Raw genomic sequence first — 20,967 nt, 5'->3', positions numbered from 1 at the left:
AGCAAACTACACCTGACAATCTCCCACTGTAGCAAACTACCCTGACAATCTCCCACTGAAGCAAACTACCCCTGACAATCTCCCACTGAAGCAAACTACCCCTGACAATCTCCCACTGTAGCAAACTACCCTGACAATCTCCCACTGAAGCAAACTACCCTGACAATCTACCACTGAAGCAAACTACCCCTGACAATCTCCCACTGTAGCAAACTACCCTGACAATCTCCCACTGAAGCAAACTACCCCTGACAATCTCCCACTGTAGCAAACTACCCTGACAATCTCCCACTGAAACAAACTGCCCTGACAATCTCCCACTGAAGCAAACTACCCCTGACAATCTCCCACTGAAGCAAACTACCCTGACAATCTCCCACTGAAGCAAACTACCTTGACAATCTCCCACTGAAGCAAACTACCCCTGACAATCTCCCACTGAAGCAAACTACCCTGACAATCTACCACTGAAGCAAACTACCCTGACAATCTCCCACTGAAGCAAACTACCCTGACAATCTACCACTGAAGCAAACTACCCTGACAATCACCCACTGAAGAAAACTACCCTGACATTCTACCACTGAAGCAAACTACCCTGACAATCTACCACTGAAGCAAACTACCCCTGACAATCTCCCACTGAAGCAAACTACCCCTGACAATCACCCACTGAAGCAAACTACCCTGACAATCTACCACTGAAGCAAACTACCCTGACAATCTACCACTGAAGCAAACTACCCCTGACAATCACCCACTGAAGCAAACTATTATGATTTTCTCCGATTGAAGAATTATTTGTTTAAATCTGTGACTCATTTAAGGATTTTGTTAACCACTCTGTTCCTTCGTTCTTCCCCTACACTCGTCAAAGACCTTTGACGATTTCTTACGAATATTTTCCACATCGAAAAGTGATGATACTCAGATGGAGAAGCCAGGATCATTGGCTTTGTCTCTTTTGCTGATGTTGAGCCTCAGTTCATGGGTTGATTAGCATTGTATTCGCTCCTTTGTGCTCTATTGACATGATGTAAAGTCTTGTATCTCCTATATTCCAGCTGAGGGTCAGCTTGGTGGCACACCTCATGGGTCTCTCTACTGTGGTTGAGCGCTTGGCTCGATTGGTGCACCACGCTAGTTCTTCATGTTGTCGAACTGGTCTATCACATGTGGAGGAAAAGTTGTCTGAATGATTACTTGCCACGGTTCCTTAATGCAGATTTTTCGTTGGCTAGTGTTGCACATGTTGCTGAAGGAACCCAGTTTTTGCTGTGCTCCTATCGAAATATGTTTGGCAAGATATCTTTCTCCAGATTAATCTTTTTCTTACCTAATCTTTTTCCTTGGCATCATTACCTTATATTTTGTATAATATACATGTAAACAGCCATTCTCTGACAATTTCTTAAGCCATCGTACTGTTCTTTTGAGTCATCTGATGTGTTAAGCCATATGACATGTGTCATATAGGCTACACAAACATTAATAAGTGTCGTTCGTTTGTATCAGTGATAGGATTGTTCCCAGATCTTGTTACCCTGGTTGAGTGCAGCCACTATCTTCCTGCTTCTGTGATATTTCTGCTCTTTCTGTGATAATTTCTATTTCATTTCTTTGGTGCTAACTTATAAACGAGTGTCTTCCACTTCTGCCGGCTCGTTTTTACCTTCTCGCGCGCTCCTGGGGCAATATAATGGAGGTAATACTCGAATTGATCCTCATTATTACCTCATTAATACGTTCATTACAATGAAAATGGTCACCGACATAAGAGGACACTTGAGAATTAATGCACCCCATTGACAGGTTTGGGTGTGGACCGTTATTGAGTGAGTTGAGGTGCTTGAAGGGATATGACAGAACTAGTCAAGCCACCGTGTTGCGTCCTCGAAACTCACAAACTCATTACAGTTGCTGCACGTTTGTAAACTACAGCAAACAAGCGTTTTTATCTGTATTTTTCCTTTTCCTTCTACCATTTACCTCTTGTTTTATTACAACTTTTTGGTGTGGCAGGAAAGTTATTATGAATAATAATGTTTTCTCAGTTCGCACGTTAACATTTTCTAGAATAACAGTATATGAATTTCTTGGATTGTCGGAGTAGGTGGACCAAGAACACTCTGATCTGCCATAACGTTACTGCAGGGAACTGTACAAACGCATCTGCTGCGTCTCACGCTTACAGTCTGTTATAAAAGTCGCCCACAATTGCTCTGTTATATTTCTCTTCAGGGACATCTAAAACTATTTCAGACGCTGTAATTGTCGGACTTCCATGACGTTGGTCTTTCCTACCCACGAACACCATGGAAATCCCTACAGCGGGAGGCGAACACCGTGGAGATCCCTACAGCGGTGGGCGAACACCATGGAGATCCTTACAGCGGTGGGCGAACACCATGGAGATCCCTACAGCGGTGGGCGAACACCATGGAGATCCCTACAGCGGTGGGCGAACACCATGGAGATCCCTACAGCGGTGGGCGAACACCATGGAGATCCCTACAGCGGTGGGCGAACACCATGGAGATCCCTACAGCGGTGGGCGAACACCATGGAGATCCATCCCTACAGCGGTGGGCGCACACCATGGAGATCCCTACAGCGGGGGGCGAACACTGTGGAGATCCCTACAGCGGGAGGCGAACACCATGGAGATCCCTACAGCGGTGGGCGAACACTGTGGAGATCCCTACAGCGGGAGGCGAACACCATGGAGATCCCTACAGCGGGGGGCGAACACTGTGGAGATCCCTACAGCGGGAGGCGAACACCATGGAGATCCCTACAGCGGGGGGCGAACACTGTGGAGATCCCTACAGCGGGAGGCGAACACCATGGAGATCCCGACAGCGGTGGGCGAACACTGTGGAGATCCCTACAGAGCGAAGGGAGCGTCATGGAAAACATAAAACTGCAGGGACGAATTTGAAACACAGAATGAATATTTAAGAGAACAGCTGCGACAGGTTTGGACGAGAGAGAGCGTGATGCAGGGAGATACAGATGTGTTATTTACCGTCAACAGCAGAGAGTATTGTCGGGACGGCGAGAGAGGCTCCCCACTCGCGGCTGTCACCAGACAAACCTTGTCAGCCAACCATCAGTCTTTAAAACAACAATATTGTTGATGTTGTAATAGAAACCTTTGACTGAGTGTTTGTGTTGGTCTTCCACAGGAGATTCTCCGGTGTTCGTCATAACGGAAGGTAACGAAGGGGGCCACTTCTGGCTCCACCCCACGACCGGTCGACTCTCCCTTCGGGCGCCACTTGACTACGAAACCAAACAAGAGGTGAGGCTCTCTTTGTTTTTGTTGTGTTGGTGATACTCTCATCTCCTTCTCCTCCTACAATCCTCCTACTCTCCTCCCACTTTTCTCACCTATGTTTTCCTCCCCTTGCATACGTTCTTTTGTAGTTTCCTCTTCTCTACATCACTTATCTCTTCCACATATATTTTCCCTCTCCACCTTCACTACACGCTCTTCTTCCCTCACACATCAATTCCGTTTGGTAGCTGTTGGGTAACTTCTTGACTTCTCTGTGACATCGCTATCTTAAATGAGAGTTTTTCCGGAGGGTTCCTGGCATTGGTTACTCATGTTCTTTACGTAGTAAAATGATGGTGGTTCATCAGTTGTGGTGGTTCATCAGTTGTGGTGGTTCGTCTATTGTGGTGGTTCATCCATTGTGGTGGTTCGTCTATTGTTGTGGTTCGTCTATTGTGGTGGTTCGTTTGTTGTGGTGGTTCGTTTGTTGTGGTGGTTCGTTTGTTGTGGTGGTTCGTTTGTTGTGGTGGTTCGTCTATTGTGGTGTTTCGTCTGTTGTGGTGGTTCGTTGGTTGTGGTGGTTCGTCTATTGTGGTGGTTCGTCTGTTGTGGTGGTTCGTCTGTTGTGGTGGTTCGTCTGTTGTGGTGGTTCGTTTGTTGTGGTGGTTCGTTTGTTGTGGTGGTTCGTCTGTTGTGGTGGTTCGTTTGTTGTGGTGGTTCGTTTGTTGTGGTGGTTCGTTTGTTGTGGTGGTTCGTTGGTTGTGGTGGTTCGTCTGTTGTGGTGGTTCGTCTGTTGTGGTGGTTCGTCTGTTGTGGTGGTTCGTTTGTTGTGGTGGTTCGTTTGTTGTGGTGGTTCGTTTGTTGTGGTGGTTCGTTTGTTGTGGTGGTTCGTTTGTTGTGGTGGTTCGTTTGTTGTGGTGGTTCATCTGTTATGGTGGTTCGTCTGTTGTGGTGGTTCGTCTGTTGTGGTGGTTCGTCTGTTGTGGTGGTTCATTTGTTGTGGTGGTTCGTCTGTTGTGGTGGTTCATCTGTTGTGGTGGTTCGTTTGTTGTGGTGGTTCGTCTATTGTGGTGGTTCATCAATTGTGGTGGTTCGTCTATTGTGGTGGTTCGTCCATTATGGTGGTTCGTCTGTTGTGGTGGTTCATCTATTGTGGTGGTTCGTCTATTGTGGTGGTTCATCAATTGTGGTGGTTCGTCTATTGTGGTGGTTCGTCTATTGTGGTGGTTCATCTATTGTGGTGGTTCGTCTATTGTGGTGGTTCATCAATTGTGGTGGTTCGTCTATTGTGGTGGTTCGTCTATTGTGGTGGTTCATCCATTGTGGTGGTTCGTCTATTGTTGTGGTTCGTCTATTGTGGTGGTTCGTTTGTTGTGGTGGTTCGTTTGTTGTGGTGGTTCGTTTGTTGTGGTGGTTCGTCTGTTGTGGTGGTTCATTTGTTGTGGTGGTTCGTCTGTTGTGGTGGTTCATCTGTTGTGGTGGTTCGTTTGTTGTGGTGGTTCGTCTATTGTGGTGGTTCATCAATTGTGGTGGTTCGTCTATTGTGGTGGTTCGTCCATTATGGTGGTTCGTCTGTTGTGGTGGTTCATCTATTGTGGTGGTTCGTCTATTGTGGTGGTTCATCAATTGTGGTGGTTCGTCTATTGTGGTGGTTCGTCTATTGTGGTGGTTCATCTATTGTGGTGGTTCGTCTATTGTGGTGGTTCATCAATTGTGGTGGTTCGTCTATTGTGGTGGTTCGTCTATTGTGGTGGTTCATCTATTGTGGTGGTTCGTCTATTGTGGTGGTTCATCAATTGTGGTGGTTCGTCTATTGTGGTGGTTCGTCTATTGTGGTGGTTCATCTATTGTGGTGGTTCGTCTATTGTGGTGGTTCATCAATTGTGGTGGTTCGTCTATTGTGGTGGTTCGTCTATTGTGGTGGTTCGTCTATTGTGGTGGTTCATCAATTGTGGTGGTTCGTCTATTGTGGTGGTTCGTCTGTTGTGGTGGTTCGTCTGTTGTGGTGGATCGTTTGTTGTGGTGGTTCCTCTGTTGTGGTGGATCGTTTGTTGTGGTGGTTCCTCTGTTGTGGTGGATCGTTTGTTGTGGTGGTTCCTCTGTTGTGGTGGTTCCTCTGTTGTGGTGGTTTGTCTATTATGGTGATTTATTGAAATGGACCATTACATCTACCCTATGACACCATATGGTTTATAACACTACCTGGTCCACCACACCTCTCGTTCCACCACACCTCCTGGCTCACCACACTACCTGACCCACCACACTACCTGACCCACCACACTACCTGACCCACCACACTACCTGACCCACCACACTACCTGGCCCACAACACTACCTGACCCACCACGCCACCTGACCCACCACAACACCTGACCCACCACACCACCTGATCCGCGACACCACCTGGCTCACCACACTACCTGGCCCACCACACTACCTGACCCACCACACTACTTGACCAACCCCACTACCTGACCCACCACACTACCTGACCCACCACACTACCTGACCCACCACACTACCTGGCCCACCACACTACCTAGCTCACCACACTACCTGACCCACCACACTACCTGACCCACCACACTACCTGACCCACCACACTACCTGACCCACCACACTACCTGACCCACCACACTACCTGACCCACCACACTACCTGACCCACCACACCACCTGGCCCACCACACTACCTGACCCACCACACCACCTGACCCGCGACACCACCTGGCTCACCACACTACCTGGCCCACCACACCACCTGACCCACCAAACTAACTGGCCCACCACACTACCTGACCCACCACACTAACTTGCCCACCACACTACATGACCCACCACACTAATTGGCCCACCACACCACCTGGCCCACCACACTACCTGACCAACCACACTAACTGGCCCACCACACTAACTGACCCACCACACTAACTGGCCCACCACACTAACTGGCCTACCACACTACCTTGCCCACCACACTACCTTGCCCCCCACACCACCTGGCCCACCACACTACCTAGCTCACCACACTAACTGGCCCACCACACTACCTGGCCCACCACACTACCTGACCCACCACACTACCTGGCCCACCACACTACCTGGCCCACCACACTACCTGGCCCACCACACTGCCTAGCCCACCACACTACCTGACCCACCACACTACCTGGCCCACCACACTACCTGACCCATCACACTACCTAGCCCACCACACTACCTGGCCCACCACACTACCTGACCCACCACACTGCCTAGCCCACCACACTACCTGACCCACCACACTACCTGGCCCACCACACTACCTGACCCATCACACTACTTGACCCACCACACTGCCTAGCCCACCACACTACCTGACCCATCACACTACCTAGCCCACCACACTACCTGGCCCACCACACTACCTGACCCACCACACTGCCTAGCCCACCACACTACCTGACCCACCACACTACCTGGCCCACCACACTACCTGACCCATCACACTACTTGACCCACCACACTACCTGACCAAACCACACTACCTGACCCACCACACTACCTGACCCACCACACTACCTGACCCACCACACTACCTGGCTCACCACACTACCTGACCCACCACACTACCTCACCCACCACACTACCTGACCCACCACACTACCTGACCCACCACACTACCTGACCCACCACACTACCTGACCCAGCACACCGCCTGGCCCATCACACTACTTGACCCACCACACTACCTGACCAAACCACACTACCTGACCCACCACACTACCTGACCCACCACACTACCTGACCCACCACACTACCTGGCTCACCACACTACCTGACCCACCACACTACCTGACCCACCACACTACCTGACCCACCACACTACCTGACCCACCACACTACCTGACCCACCACACTACCTGACCCACCACACTACCTGACCCACCACACCACCTGGCCCACCACACTACCTGACCCACCACACCACCTGACCCGCGACACCACCTGGCTCACCACACTACCTGGCCCACCACACCACCTGACCCACCAAACTAACTGGCCCACCACACTACCTGACCCACCACACTAACTTGCCCACCACACTACATGACCCACCACACTAATTGGCCCACCACACCACCTGGCCCACCACACTACCTGACCAACCACACTAACTGGCCCACCACACTAACTGACCCACCACACTAACTGGCCCACCACACTAACTGGCCTACCACACTACCTTGCCCACCACACTACCTTGCCCCCCACACCACCTGGCCCACCACACTACCTGGCCCACCACACTAACTGGCCCACCACACTACCTGGCCCACCACACTACCTGACCCACCACACTACCTGGCCCACCACACTACCTGGCCCACCACACTACCTGGCCCACCACACTGCCTAGCCCACCACACTACCTGACCCACCACACTACCTGGCCCACCACACTACCTGACCCATCACACTACCTAGCCCACCACACTACCTGGCCCACCACACTACCTGACCCACCACACTGCCTAGCCCACCACACTACCTGACCCACCACACTACCTGGCCCACCACACTACCTGACCCATCACACTACTTGACCCACCACACTGCCTAGCCCACCACACTACCTGACCCATCACACTACCTAGCCCACCACACTACCTGGCCCACCACACTACCTGACCCACCACACTGCCTAGCCCACCACACTACCTGACCCACCACACTACCTGGCCCACCACACTACCTGACCCATCACACTACTTGACCCACCACACTACCTGACCAAACCACACTACCTGACCCACCACACTACCTGACCCACCACACTACCTGACCCACCACACTACCTGGCTCACCACACTACCTGACCCACCACACTACCTCACCCACCACACTACCTGACCCACCACACTACCTGACCCACCACACTACCTGACCCACCACACTACCTGACCCAGCACACCACCTGGCCCATCACACTACTTGACCCACCACACTACCTGACCAAACCACACTACCTGACCCACCACACTACCTGACCCACCACACTACCTGACCCACCACACTACCTGGCTCACCACACTACCTGACCCACCACACTACCTGACCCACCACACTACCTGACCCACCACACTACCTGACCCACCACACTACCTGACCCACCACACTACCTGACCCACCACACTACCTGACCCAGCACACCACCTGGCCCACCACACTACCTGACCCACCACACCACCTGACCAGCGACACCACCTGGCTCACCACATTACCTGGCCCACCACACCACCTGACCCACCAAACTAACTGGCCCACCACACTACCTGACCCACCACACTAACTGGCCCACCACACTACCTGACCCACCACATTAACTGGCCCACCACATCTCCTAGCCCACCACACTACCTGACCCACCACACTAACTGGCCCACCACACTACCTGACCCACGACACTAACTGGCCCACAACACTAACTGGCCCACCACACTACCTTGCCCACCACACTACCTGGCCCACCACACCACCTGGCCCACCACACTACCTGGCCCACCACACTAACTGGCCCACTACACTACCTGGCCCACCACACTACCTGACCCACCACACTACCTGGCCCACCACACTACCTGGCCCACCACACTACCTGGCCCACCACACTACCTGACCCACCACACTACCTAGCCCACCACACTACCTGGCCCACCACACTACCTGACCCACCACACTGCCTAGCCCACCACACTACCTGACCCACCACACTACCTGGCCCACCACACTACGTGACCCATCACACTACCTGACCCACCACACTACCTGACCCACCACACTACCTGGCCCACCACACTACCTGGCCCACCACACTTCCTGGCCCACCACACTACCTGGCCCACCACACTACCTGACCCACCACACTACCTGACCCACCACACCACCTGACCCACCACACTACCTGACCCACCACACTACCTGACCCACCACACTACCTGACCCACCACACCACCTGACCCACCACACCACCTGACCCACCACACTACCTGACCCACCACACTACCTGACCCACCACACCACCTGACCCACCACACTACCTGACCCACCACACTACCTGGCCCACATCACTACCTGGCCCACCACACCACCTGGCCCACCACACTACCTGGCCCACCACACTACCTGACCCACCACACTGCCTAGTCCACCACACTACCTGACCCACCACACTACCTGGCCCACCACACTACCTGACCCATCACACTACCTAGCCCACCACACTACCTGACCCACCACACTACCTGACCCACCACACTACCTAGCCCACCACACTACCTGGCCCACCACACTACCTGACCCACCACACTGCCTAGCCCACCACACTACCTGGCCCACAACACTACCTGACCCATCACACTACTTGACCCACCACACTACCTGACCAAACCACACTACCTGACCCACCACACTACCTGACCCACCACACTACCTGACCCACCACACTACCTGACCCAGCACACCACCTGGCCCATCACACTACTTGACCCACCACACTACCTGACCCACCACACTACCTGACCCACCACACTACCTGACCCACCACACTACCTGACCCAGCACACCACCTGGCCCATCACACTACTTGACCCACCACACTACCTGACCAAACCACACTACCTGACCCACCACACTACCTGACCCACCACACTACTTGACCCACCACACTACCTGGCTCACCACACTACCTGACCCACCACACTACCTGACCCACCACACTACCTGACCCACCACACTACCTGACCCACCACACTACCTGACCCACCACACTACCTGACCCAGCACACCACCTGGCCCACCACACTACCTGACCCACCACACCACCTGATCCGCGACACCACCTGGCTCACCACATTACCTGGCCCACCACACCACCTGACCCACCAAACTAACTGGCCCACCACACTACCTGACCCACCACACCACCTAACCCACCACACCACCTGACCCACCACACCACCTGACCCACCACACCACCTGACCCACCACACCACCTGACCCACCACACCACCTGACCCACCACACCACCTGACCCACCACACCACCTGACCCACCACACCACCTGACCCACCACACTACCTGACCCACCACACCACCTGGCCCACCACACCACCTGGCCCACCACACCACCTGGCCCACCACACCACCTGGCCCACCACACCACCTGGCCCACCACACCACCTGGCCCACCACACCACCTGACCCACCACACCACCTGACCCACCACCACCACCTGGCCCACCACACCACCTGGCCCACCACCACCACCACCTGACCCACCACACCACCTGTCCCACCACCACCACCACCTGGCCCACCACACCACCTGGCCCACCACACCACCTGGCCCACCACCACCACCACCTGACCCACCACACCACCTGACCCACCACTTCACCTGACCCACCACACCACCTGACCCACCACACCACCTGACCCACCACACTACCTGACCCACCACACCACCTGGCCCACCACACCACCTGGCCCACCACACCACCTGGCCCACCACACCACCTGGCCCACCACACCACCTGACCCACCACACCACCTGACCCACCACCACCACCTGGCCCACCACACCACCTGGCCCACCACCACCACCACCTGGCCCACCACACCACCTGGCCCACCACACCACCTGGCCCACCACCACCACCACCTGACCCACCACACCACCTGACCCACCACACCACCTGACCCACCACACCACCTGACCCACCACACCACCTGACCCACCACACTACCTGACCCACCACACCACCTGGCCCACCACACCACCTGGCCCACCACACCACCTGGCCCACCACACCACCTGGCCCACCACACCACCTGACCGACCACACCACCTGACCCACAACCACCACCTGGCCCACCACACCACCTGGCCCACCACCACCACCACCTGGCCCACCACACCACCTGACCGACCACCCCACCTGACCCACAACCACCACCTGGCCCACCACACCACCTGGCCCACCACCACCACCACCTGGCCCACCACACCACCTGACCCACCACACCACCTGACCCACCACCACCACCTGGCCCACCACACCACCTGACCCACCACACCACCTGACCCACCACACCACCTGGCCCACCACACCACCTGACCCACCACACCACCTGACCCACCACACCACCTGACCCACCACCACCACCTGGCCCACCACACCACCTGGCCCACCACCACCACCACCTGGCCCACCACACCACCTGACCCACCACACCACCTGACCCACCACCACCACCTGGCCCACCACACCACCTGACCCACCACACCACCTGACCCACCACCACCACCTGACCCACCACCACCACCTGACCCACCACACCACCTGACCCACCACACCACCTGACCCACCACCACCACCTGGCCCACCACACCACCTGACCCACCACACCACCTGACCCACCACCACCACCTGACCCACCACCACCACCACCTGACCCACCACACCACCTGACCCACCACACCACCTGACCCACCACCACCACCTGGCCCACCACACCACCTGACCCACCACCACCACCTGGCCCACCACCACCACCTGGCCCACCACCACCACCTGGCCCACCACCACCACCTGGCCCACCACCACCACCTGGCCCACCACCACCACCTGGCCCACCACACCACCTGACCCACCACCACCACCTGGCCCACCACCACCACCTGGCCCACCACCACCATCTGGCCCACCACCACCACCTGGCCCACCACCACCACCTGGCCCACCACCACCACCTGGCCCACCACACCACCTGGCCCACCACCACCACCTGGCCCACCACACCACCTGGCCCACCACCACCACCACCACCTGGCCCACCACCACCATCTGGCCCACCACCACCACCTGGCCCACCACCACCACCTGGCCCACCACCACCACCTGGCCCACCACAACCACCTGGCCCACCACCACCACCTGGCCCACCACACCTCCTGGCCCACCACACCACCTGGCCCACCACACTACCTGGCCCACCACCACCACCTACACAGGATATAAAGCTTGCCGAAGAGCCAAAACAAAACATTCTGACATTCACCCAAACAATTTTCACTTTATTTTAATTTTTTCCCCGCCCACTCCCGGAGCCTCCACCACACACCCTCCGTCACTGTCTGTCACTCCGGGAGCCCCCACCACACAGCCTCCACCACTGTCTGTCACTCCGGGAGCCTCCACCACACACCCTCCACCACTGTCTGTCACTCCGGGAGCCTCCACCACACACCCTCCACCACTGTCTGTCACTCCGGGAGCCTCCACCACACACCCTCCGTCACTGTCTGTCACTCCGGGAGCCTCCACCACACACCCTCCACCACTGTCTGTCACTCCCGGAGCCTCCACCACACACCCTCCACCACTGTCTGTGACTCCGGGAGCCTCCACCACTGTCTGTCACTCCGGGAGCCTCCACCACACACCCTCCACCACTGTCTGTCACTCCCGGAGCCTCCACCACACACCCTCCACCACTGTCTGTCACTCCGGGAGCCTCCGCCACACACCCTCCACCACTGTCTGTCACTCCCGGAGCCTCCACCACACACCCTCCACCACTGTCTGTCACTCCGGGAGCCTCCACCACACACCCTCCGCCACTGTCTGTCACTCCGGGAGCCTCCACCACACACCCTCCACCACTGTCTGTCACTCCGGGAGCCTCCACCACACACCCTCCACCACTGTCTGTCACTCCGGGAGCCTCCACCACACACCCTCCGCCACTGTCTGTCACTCCGGGAGCCTCCACCACACACCCTCCACCACTGTCTGTCACTCCGGGAGCCTCCACCACACACCCTCCACCACTGTCTGTCACTCCGGGAGCCTCCACCACACACCCTCCACCACTGTCTGTCACTCCGGGAGCCTCCACCACACACCCTCCACCACTGTCTGTCACTCCGGGAGCCTCCACCACACACCCTCCACCACTGTCTGTCACTCCGGGAGCCTCCACCACACACCCTCCACCTCTGTCTGTCACTCCGGGAGCCTCCACACACACCCTCCACCACTGTCTGTCACTCCGGGAGCCTCTACCACACACCCTCCACCACTGTCTGTCACTCCGGGAGCCTCCACCACACAGCCTCCACCACTGTCTGTCACTCCGGGAGCCTCCACCACACACCCTCCACCACTGTCTGTCACTCCGGGAGCCTCCACCACACACCCTCCACCACTGTCTGTCACTCCGGGAGCCTCCACCACACACCCTCCGTCACTGTCTGTCACTCCGGGAGCCTCCACCACACACCCTCCACCACTGTCTGTCACTCCGGAGCCTCCACCACACACCCTCCACCACTGTCTGTCACTCCGGGAGCCTCCACCACACAGCCTCCACCACTGTCTGTCACTCCGGAGCCTCCACCACACACCCTCCACCACTGTCTGTCACTCCCGGAGCCTCCATCACACACCCTCCACCACTGTCTGTCACTCCGGGAGCCTCCAGCCACACACCCTCCACCACTGTCTGTCATTCCCGGAGCCTCCACCACACACCCTCCACCACTGTCTGTCACTCCGGGAGCCTCCACCACACACCCTCCGCCACTGTCTGTCACTCCGGGAGCCTCCACCACACACCCTCCACCACTGTCTGTCACTCCGGGAGCCTCCACCACACACCCTCCACCACTGTCTGTCACTCCGGGAGCCTCCACCACACACCCTCCGCCACTGTCTGTCACTCCGGGAGCCTCCACCACACACCCTCCACCACTGTCTGTCACTCCGGGAGCCTCCACCACACACCCTCCACCACTGTCTGTCACTCCGGGAGCCTCCACCACACACCCTCCACCACTGTCTGTCACTCCGGGAGCCTCCACCACACACCCTCCACCACTGTCCTGTCACTCCGGGAGCCTCCACCACACACCCTCCACCACTGTCTGTCACTCCGGGAGCCTCCACCACACACCCTCCACCACTGTCTGTCACTCCGGAGCCTCCACCACACACCCTCCACCACTGTCTGTCACTCCGGGAGCCTCCACCACACACCCTCCACCACTGTCTGTCACTCCGGGAGCCTCCACCACACACCCTCCACCACTGTCTGTCACTCCGGGAGCCTCCACCACACACCCTCCACCACTGTCTGTCACTCCGGGAGCCTCCACCACACACCCTCCACCACTGTCTGTCACTCCGGGAGCCTCCACCACACACCCTCCACCACTGTCTGTCACTCCGGGAGCCTCCACCACACACCCTCCACCACTGTCCTGTCACTCCGGGAGCCTCCACCACACACCCTCCACCACTGTCTGTCACTCCGGGAGCCTCCACCACACACCCTCCGTCACTGTCTGTCACTCCGGGAGCCTCCACCACACACCCTCCACCACTGTCTGTCTCTCCCGGAGCCTCCACCACACACCCTCCACCACTGTCTGTCACTCCGGGAGCCTCCACCACACAGCCTCCACCACTGTCTGTCACTCCGGGAGCCTCCACCACACACCCTCCGCCACTGTCTGTCACTCCGGGAGCCTCCACCACACAGCCTCCACCACTGCCTGTCACTCCGGGAGCCTCCACCACACACCCTCCACCACTGCCTGTCACTCCGGGAGCCTCCACCACACACCCTCCACCACTGCCTGTCACTCCGGGAGCCTCCACCACACACCCTCCACCACTGTCTGTCACTCCGGGAGCCTCCACCACACACCCTCCACCACTGCCTGTCACTCCGGGAGCCTCCACCACACACCCTCCACCACTGTCTGTCACTCCGGGAGCCTCCACCACACACCCTCCGCCACTGTCTGTCACTCCGGGAGCCTCCACCACACACCCTCCACCACTGTCTGTCACTCCGGGAGCCTCCACCACACACCCTCCACCACTGTCTGTCACTCCGGGAGCCTCCACCACACAGCCTCCACCACTGCCTGTCACTCCGGGAGCCTCCACCACACACCCTCCGCCACTGTCTGTCACTCCGGGAGCCTCCACCACACAGCCTCCACCACTGCCTGTCACTCCGGGAGCCTCCACCACACACCCTCCACCACTGTCTGTCACTCCGGGAGCCTCCACCACACACCCTCCGCCACTGTCTGTCACTCCGGGAGCCTCCACCACACACCCTCCACCACTGTCTGTCACTCCGGGAGCCTCCACCACACACCCTCCACCACTGTCTGTCACTCCGGGAGCCTCCACCACACACCCTCCACCCTGTCTGTCACTCCGGGAGCCTCCACCACACACCCTCCACCACTGTCTGTCACTCCGGAGCCTCCACCACACACCCTCCACCACTGTCTGTCACTCCGGGAGCCTCCACCACACACCCTCCACCAATGTCTGTCACTCCGGGAGCCTCCACCACACACCCTCCACCACTGTCTGTCACTCCCGGGAGCCTCCACCACACACCCTCCACCACTGTCTGTCACTCCGGGAGCCTCCACCTCACACCCTCCACCACTGTCTGTCACTCCGGGAGCCTCCACCACACACCCTCCACCACTGTCTGTCACCTCCGGAGCCTCCACCACACACCCTCCACCACTGTCTGTCACTCCGGGAGCCTCCACCACACACCCTCCACCACTGTCTGTCACTCCGGGAGCCTCCACCACACACCCTCCACCACTGTCTGTCACTCCGGGAGCCTCCACCACACACCCTCCACCACTGTCTGTCACTCCGGGAGCCTCCACCACACACCCTCCACCACTGTCTGTCACTCCGGGAGCCTCCACCACACACCCTCCACCACTGTCTGTCACTCCGGGAGCCTCCACCTCACACCCTCCACCACTGTCTGTCACTCCGGGAGCCTCCACCACACACCCTCCACCACTGTCTGTCACTCCGGGAGCCTCCACCACACACCCTCCACCACTGTCTGTCACTCCGGGAGCCTCCACCACACACCCTCCACCACTGTCTGTCACTCCGGGAGCCTCCACCACACACCCTCCACCACTGTCTGTCACTCCGGGAGCCTCCACCACACACCCTCCACCACTGTCTGTCCACTCCGGGAGCCTCCACCACACACCCTCCACCACTGTCTGTCACTCCGGGAGCCTCCACCACACACCCTCCACCACTGTCTGTCACTCCGGGAGCCTCCACCACACACCCTCCACCACTGTCTGTCACTCCGGGAGCCTCCACCACACACCCTCCACCACTGTCTGTCACTCCGGGAGCCTCCACCACACACCCTCCCACCACTGTCTGTCACTCCGGGAGCCTCCCACCACACACCCTCCACCACTGTCTGTCACTCCGGGAGCCTCCACCACACACCCTCCACCACTGTCTGTCACCTCCGGGAGCCTCCACCAACACCCTCCACCACTGTCTGTCACTCCGGAGCCTCCACAACACACCCTCCACCACTGTCTGTCACTCCGGGAGCCTCCACCACACACCCTCCACCACTGTCTGTCACTCCGGGAGCCTCCACCACACACCCTCCACCACTGTCTGTCACTCCGGGAGCCTCCACCACACACCCTCCACCACTGTCTGTCACTCCGGGAGCCTCCACCACACACCCTCCAGTCCACTGTCTGTCACTCCGGGAGCCTCCACCACACACCCTCCACCACTGTCTGTCACTCCGGGAGCCTCCACCACACACCCTCCACCACTGTCTGTCACTCCGGGAGCCTCCACCACACAGCCTCCACCACTGTCTGTCACTCCGGGAGCCTCCACCACACACCCTCCGCCACTGTCTGTCACTCCGGGAGCCTCCACCACACAGCCTCCACCACTGCCTGTCACTCCGGGAGCCTCCACCACACACCCTCCACCACTGCCTGTCACTCCGGGAGCCTCCACCACACACCCTCCACCACTGCCTGTCACTCCGGGAGCCTCCACCACACACCCTCCACCACTGTCTGTCACTCCGGGAGCTCCACCACACACCCCTCCACCACTGTCTGTCACTCCGGGAGCCTCCACCACACACCCTCCACCACTGTCTGTCACTCCGGGAGCCTCCACCACACACCCTCCGCCACTGTCTGTCACTCCGGGAGCCTCCACCACACACCCTCCACCACTGTCTGTCACTCCGGGAGCCTCCACCACACACCCTCCACCACTGTCTGTCACTCCGGAGCCTCCACCACACACCCTCCACCACTGCTGTCACTCCGGAGCCTCCACCACACACCCTCCACCACTGTCTGTCACTCCGGAGCCTCCACCACACACCCTCCACCACTGCTGTCACTCCGGAGCCTCCACCACACACCCTCCACCACTGTCTGTCACTCCGGGAGCCTCCACCACACACCCTCCACCACTGTCTGTCACTCCGGAGCCTCCACCACACACCCTCCACCACTGTCTGTCACTCCGGAGCCTCCACCACACACCCTCCACCACTGTCTGTCACTCCGGAGCCTCCACCACACACCCTCCACCACTGTCTGTCACTCCGGGAGCCTCCACCACACACCCTCCACCACTGTCTGTCACTCCGGAGCCTCCACCACACACCCTCCACCACTGCTGTCACTCCGGAGCCTCCACCACACACCCTCCACCACTGTCTGTCACTCCGGAGCCTCCACCACACACCCTCCACCACTGTCTGTCACTCCGGGAGCCTCCACCACACACCCTCCACCACTGTCTGTCACTCCGGGAGCCTCCACCACACACCCTCCACCACTGTCTGTCACTCCGGGAGCCTCCACCACACACCCTCCACCACTGTCTGTCACTCCGGGAGCCTCCACCACACACCCTCCACCACTGTCTGTCACTCCGGGAGCCTCCACCACACACCTCCACCACTGTCTGTCACTCCGGGAGCCTCCACCACACACCCTCCACCACTGTCTGTCACTCCGGGAGCCTCCACCACACACCCTCCACCACTGTCTGTCACTCCGGGAGCCTCCACCACACACCCTCCACCACTGTCTGTCACTCCGGGAGCCTCCACCACACACCCTCCACCACTGTCTGTCACTCCGGGAGCCTCCACCACACACCCTCCACCACTGTCTGTCACTCCGGGAGCCTCCACCACACACCCTCCACCACTGTCTGTCACTCCGGGAGCCTCCACCACACACCCTCCACCACTGTCTGTCACTCCGGGAGCCTCCACCACACACCCTCCGCCACTGTCTGTCACTCCGGGAGCCTCCACCACACACCCTCCACCACTGTCTGTCACTCCGGGAGCCTCCACCACACACCCTCCACCACTGTCTGTCACTCCGGGAGCCTCCACCACACACCCTCCACCACTGTCTGTCACTCCGGGAGCCTCCACCACACACCCTCCACCACTGTCTGTCACTCCGGGAGCCTCCACCACACACCCTCCACCACTGTCTGTCACTCCGGGAGCCTCCACCACACACCCTCCACCACTGTCTGTCACTCCGGGAGCCTCCACCACACACCCTCCACCACTGTCTGTCACTCCGGGAGCCTCCACCACACACCCTCCACCACTGTCTGTCACTCCGGGAGCCTCCACCACACACCCTCCACCACTGTCTGTCACTCCGGGAGCCTCCACCACACACCCTCCACCACTGTCTGTCACTCCGGGAGCCTCCACCACACACCCTCCACCACTGTCTGTCACTCCGGGAGCCTCCACCACACACCCTCCACCACTGTCTGTCACTCCGGGAGCCTCCACCACACACCCTCCACCACTGTCTGTCACTCCGGGAGCCTCCACCACACACCCTCCACCACTGTCTGTCACTCCGGGAGCCTCCACCACACACCCTCCACCACTGTCTGTCACTCCGGGAGCCTCCACCACACACCCTCCACCACTGTCTGTCACTCCGGGAGCCTCCACCACACACCCTCCACCACTGTCTGTCACTCCGGGAGCCTCCACCACACACCCTCCACCACTGTCTGTCACTCCGGGAGCCTCCACCACACACCCTCCACCACTGTCTGTCACTCCGGGAGCCTCCACCACACACCCTCCACCACTGTCTGTCACTCCGGGAGCCTCCACCACACACCCTCCACCACTGTCTGTCACTCCGGGAGCCTCCACCACACACCCTCCACCACTGTCTGTCACTCCGGGAGCCTCCACCACACACCCTCCACCACTGTCTGTCACTCCGGGAGCCTCCACCACACACCCTCCACCACTGTCTGTCACTCCGGGAGCCTCCACCACACACCCTCCACCCACTGCCTGTCACCTCCGGGAGCCTCCACCACACACCCTACGCACCCACTGTCTGTCACTCCCGGGAGCCTCCACCACACACCCTCCACCACTGTCCTGTCACTCCCGGGAGCCTCCACCACACACCCTCCACCACTGTCTGTCACTCCGGGAGCCTCCACCACACACCCTCCCCACTGTCTGTCACTCCGGGAGCCTCCACCACACACCCTCCACCACTAGTCTGTCACTCCGGAGCCTCCACCACACACCCTCCACCACTGTCTGTCACTCCGGGAGCCTCCACCACACACCCTCCACCACTGTCTGTCCACTCCGGGAGCCCCACCACACACCCTCACCACTGTCTGTCACTCCGGAGCCTCCACCACACACCCCTCCACCACTGTCTGTCACTCCGGGAGCCTCCACCACACACCCTCCACCACTGTCTGTCACTCCGGGAGCCTCCACCACACACCCTCCACCACTGTCCTGTCACTCCGGGAGCCTCCACCACACACCCTCCCCACTGTCTGTCACTCCGGGAGCCTCCACCACACACCCTCCACCACTGTCTGTCACTCCGGGAGCCTCCACCACACACCCTCCACCACTGTCTGTCACTCGGGAGCCTCCACCACACACCCTCCACCACTGTCTGTCACTCCGGGAGCCTCCACCACACACCCTCCACCACTGCTGTCACTCCGGGAGCCTCCACCACACACCCTCCACCACTGTCTGTCACTTCCGGGAGCCTCCACCACACACCCTCCACCACTGTCTGTCACTTTCCGGAGCCTCCGCCTCACACCCTCCACCACTGTCTGTCACTCCGGGAGCCTCCACCACACCCACCTCCACCACTGTCTGTCACTCCGGGGAGCCTCCACCCACACACCCTCCCACCACTGTCTGTCACTCCGGGAGCCTCACCACACACACACCCTCCACACTGTCCTGTCACTCCGGGAGCCTCCACCACATGCACCCTCACACCACTGTCTGTCACGTCCGTGGAGCCTCCACCACACAGCCTCACTCCACCACTGTCCTGTCACTTCCGGGAGGGCCTCCACCACACCACCCATCCGTCACCTGCTTCTGTCACTCCGGAGGCCTCCACCACACACCCTCCACCACTGTCTGTCACTCCGGGAGCCTCCACACAACACCATACCACCAATGTCTGTCACTCCGGAGCCTCCACCACACAGCCCTCCACCACCTGTCTGGTCACTCCGGGAGCCTCCACCACACACCCTCCGGGCCACTGTCTGTCACTCCGGGAGCCGCCACCTCGACAGCCTCTCACACCACTGTCCTGTCACTCCGGGATCCTCCACCATCACACCCTCCACCACTGTCCGGTCACTCCGGGAGCTCCCACCACACACGGAGCCTCCCCACAAACCCTCCGCCACTGTCTGTCACTCGGCGGGAGCCTCCACCACACAA

The 20,967-nt window shown here is 59.0% G+C and overlaps 1 protein-coding gene across 1 annotated transcript in view; it reads left to right on the top strand.

The window, feature by feature from the left end:
• LOC123750438 (putative neural-cadherin 2) overlaps nucleotides 1-20,967 on the top strand; it is a 349,307-nt gene that overhangs the window by 112,737 nt on the left and 215,603 nt on the right. Inside the window, 1 exon segment of the mRNA XM_069332160.1 lies at nucleotides 3,189-3,304. Coding sequence (XP_069188261.1) covers nucleotides 3,189-3,304 — 116 coding nt within the window.

This window comes from Procambarus clarkii, chromosome 27 (assembly GCF_040958095.1).
Source record: "Procambarus clarkii isolate CNS0578487 chromosome 27, FALCON_Pclarkii_2.0, whole genome shotgun sequence".
In the NCBI taxonomy this organism is placed as follows: domain Eukaryota; kingdom Metazoa; phylum Arthropoda; class Malacostraca; order Decapoda; family Cambaridae; genus Procambarus; species Procambarus clarkii.
Note: the sequence above shows the minus strand (reverse complement) of the source record. Positions and strands in the feature narration are given on the sequence as shown.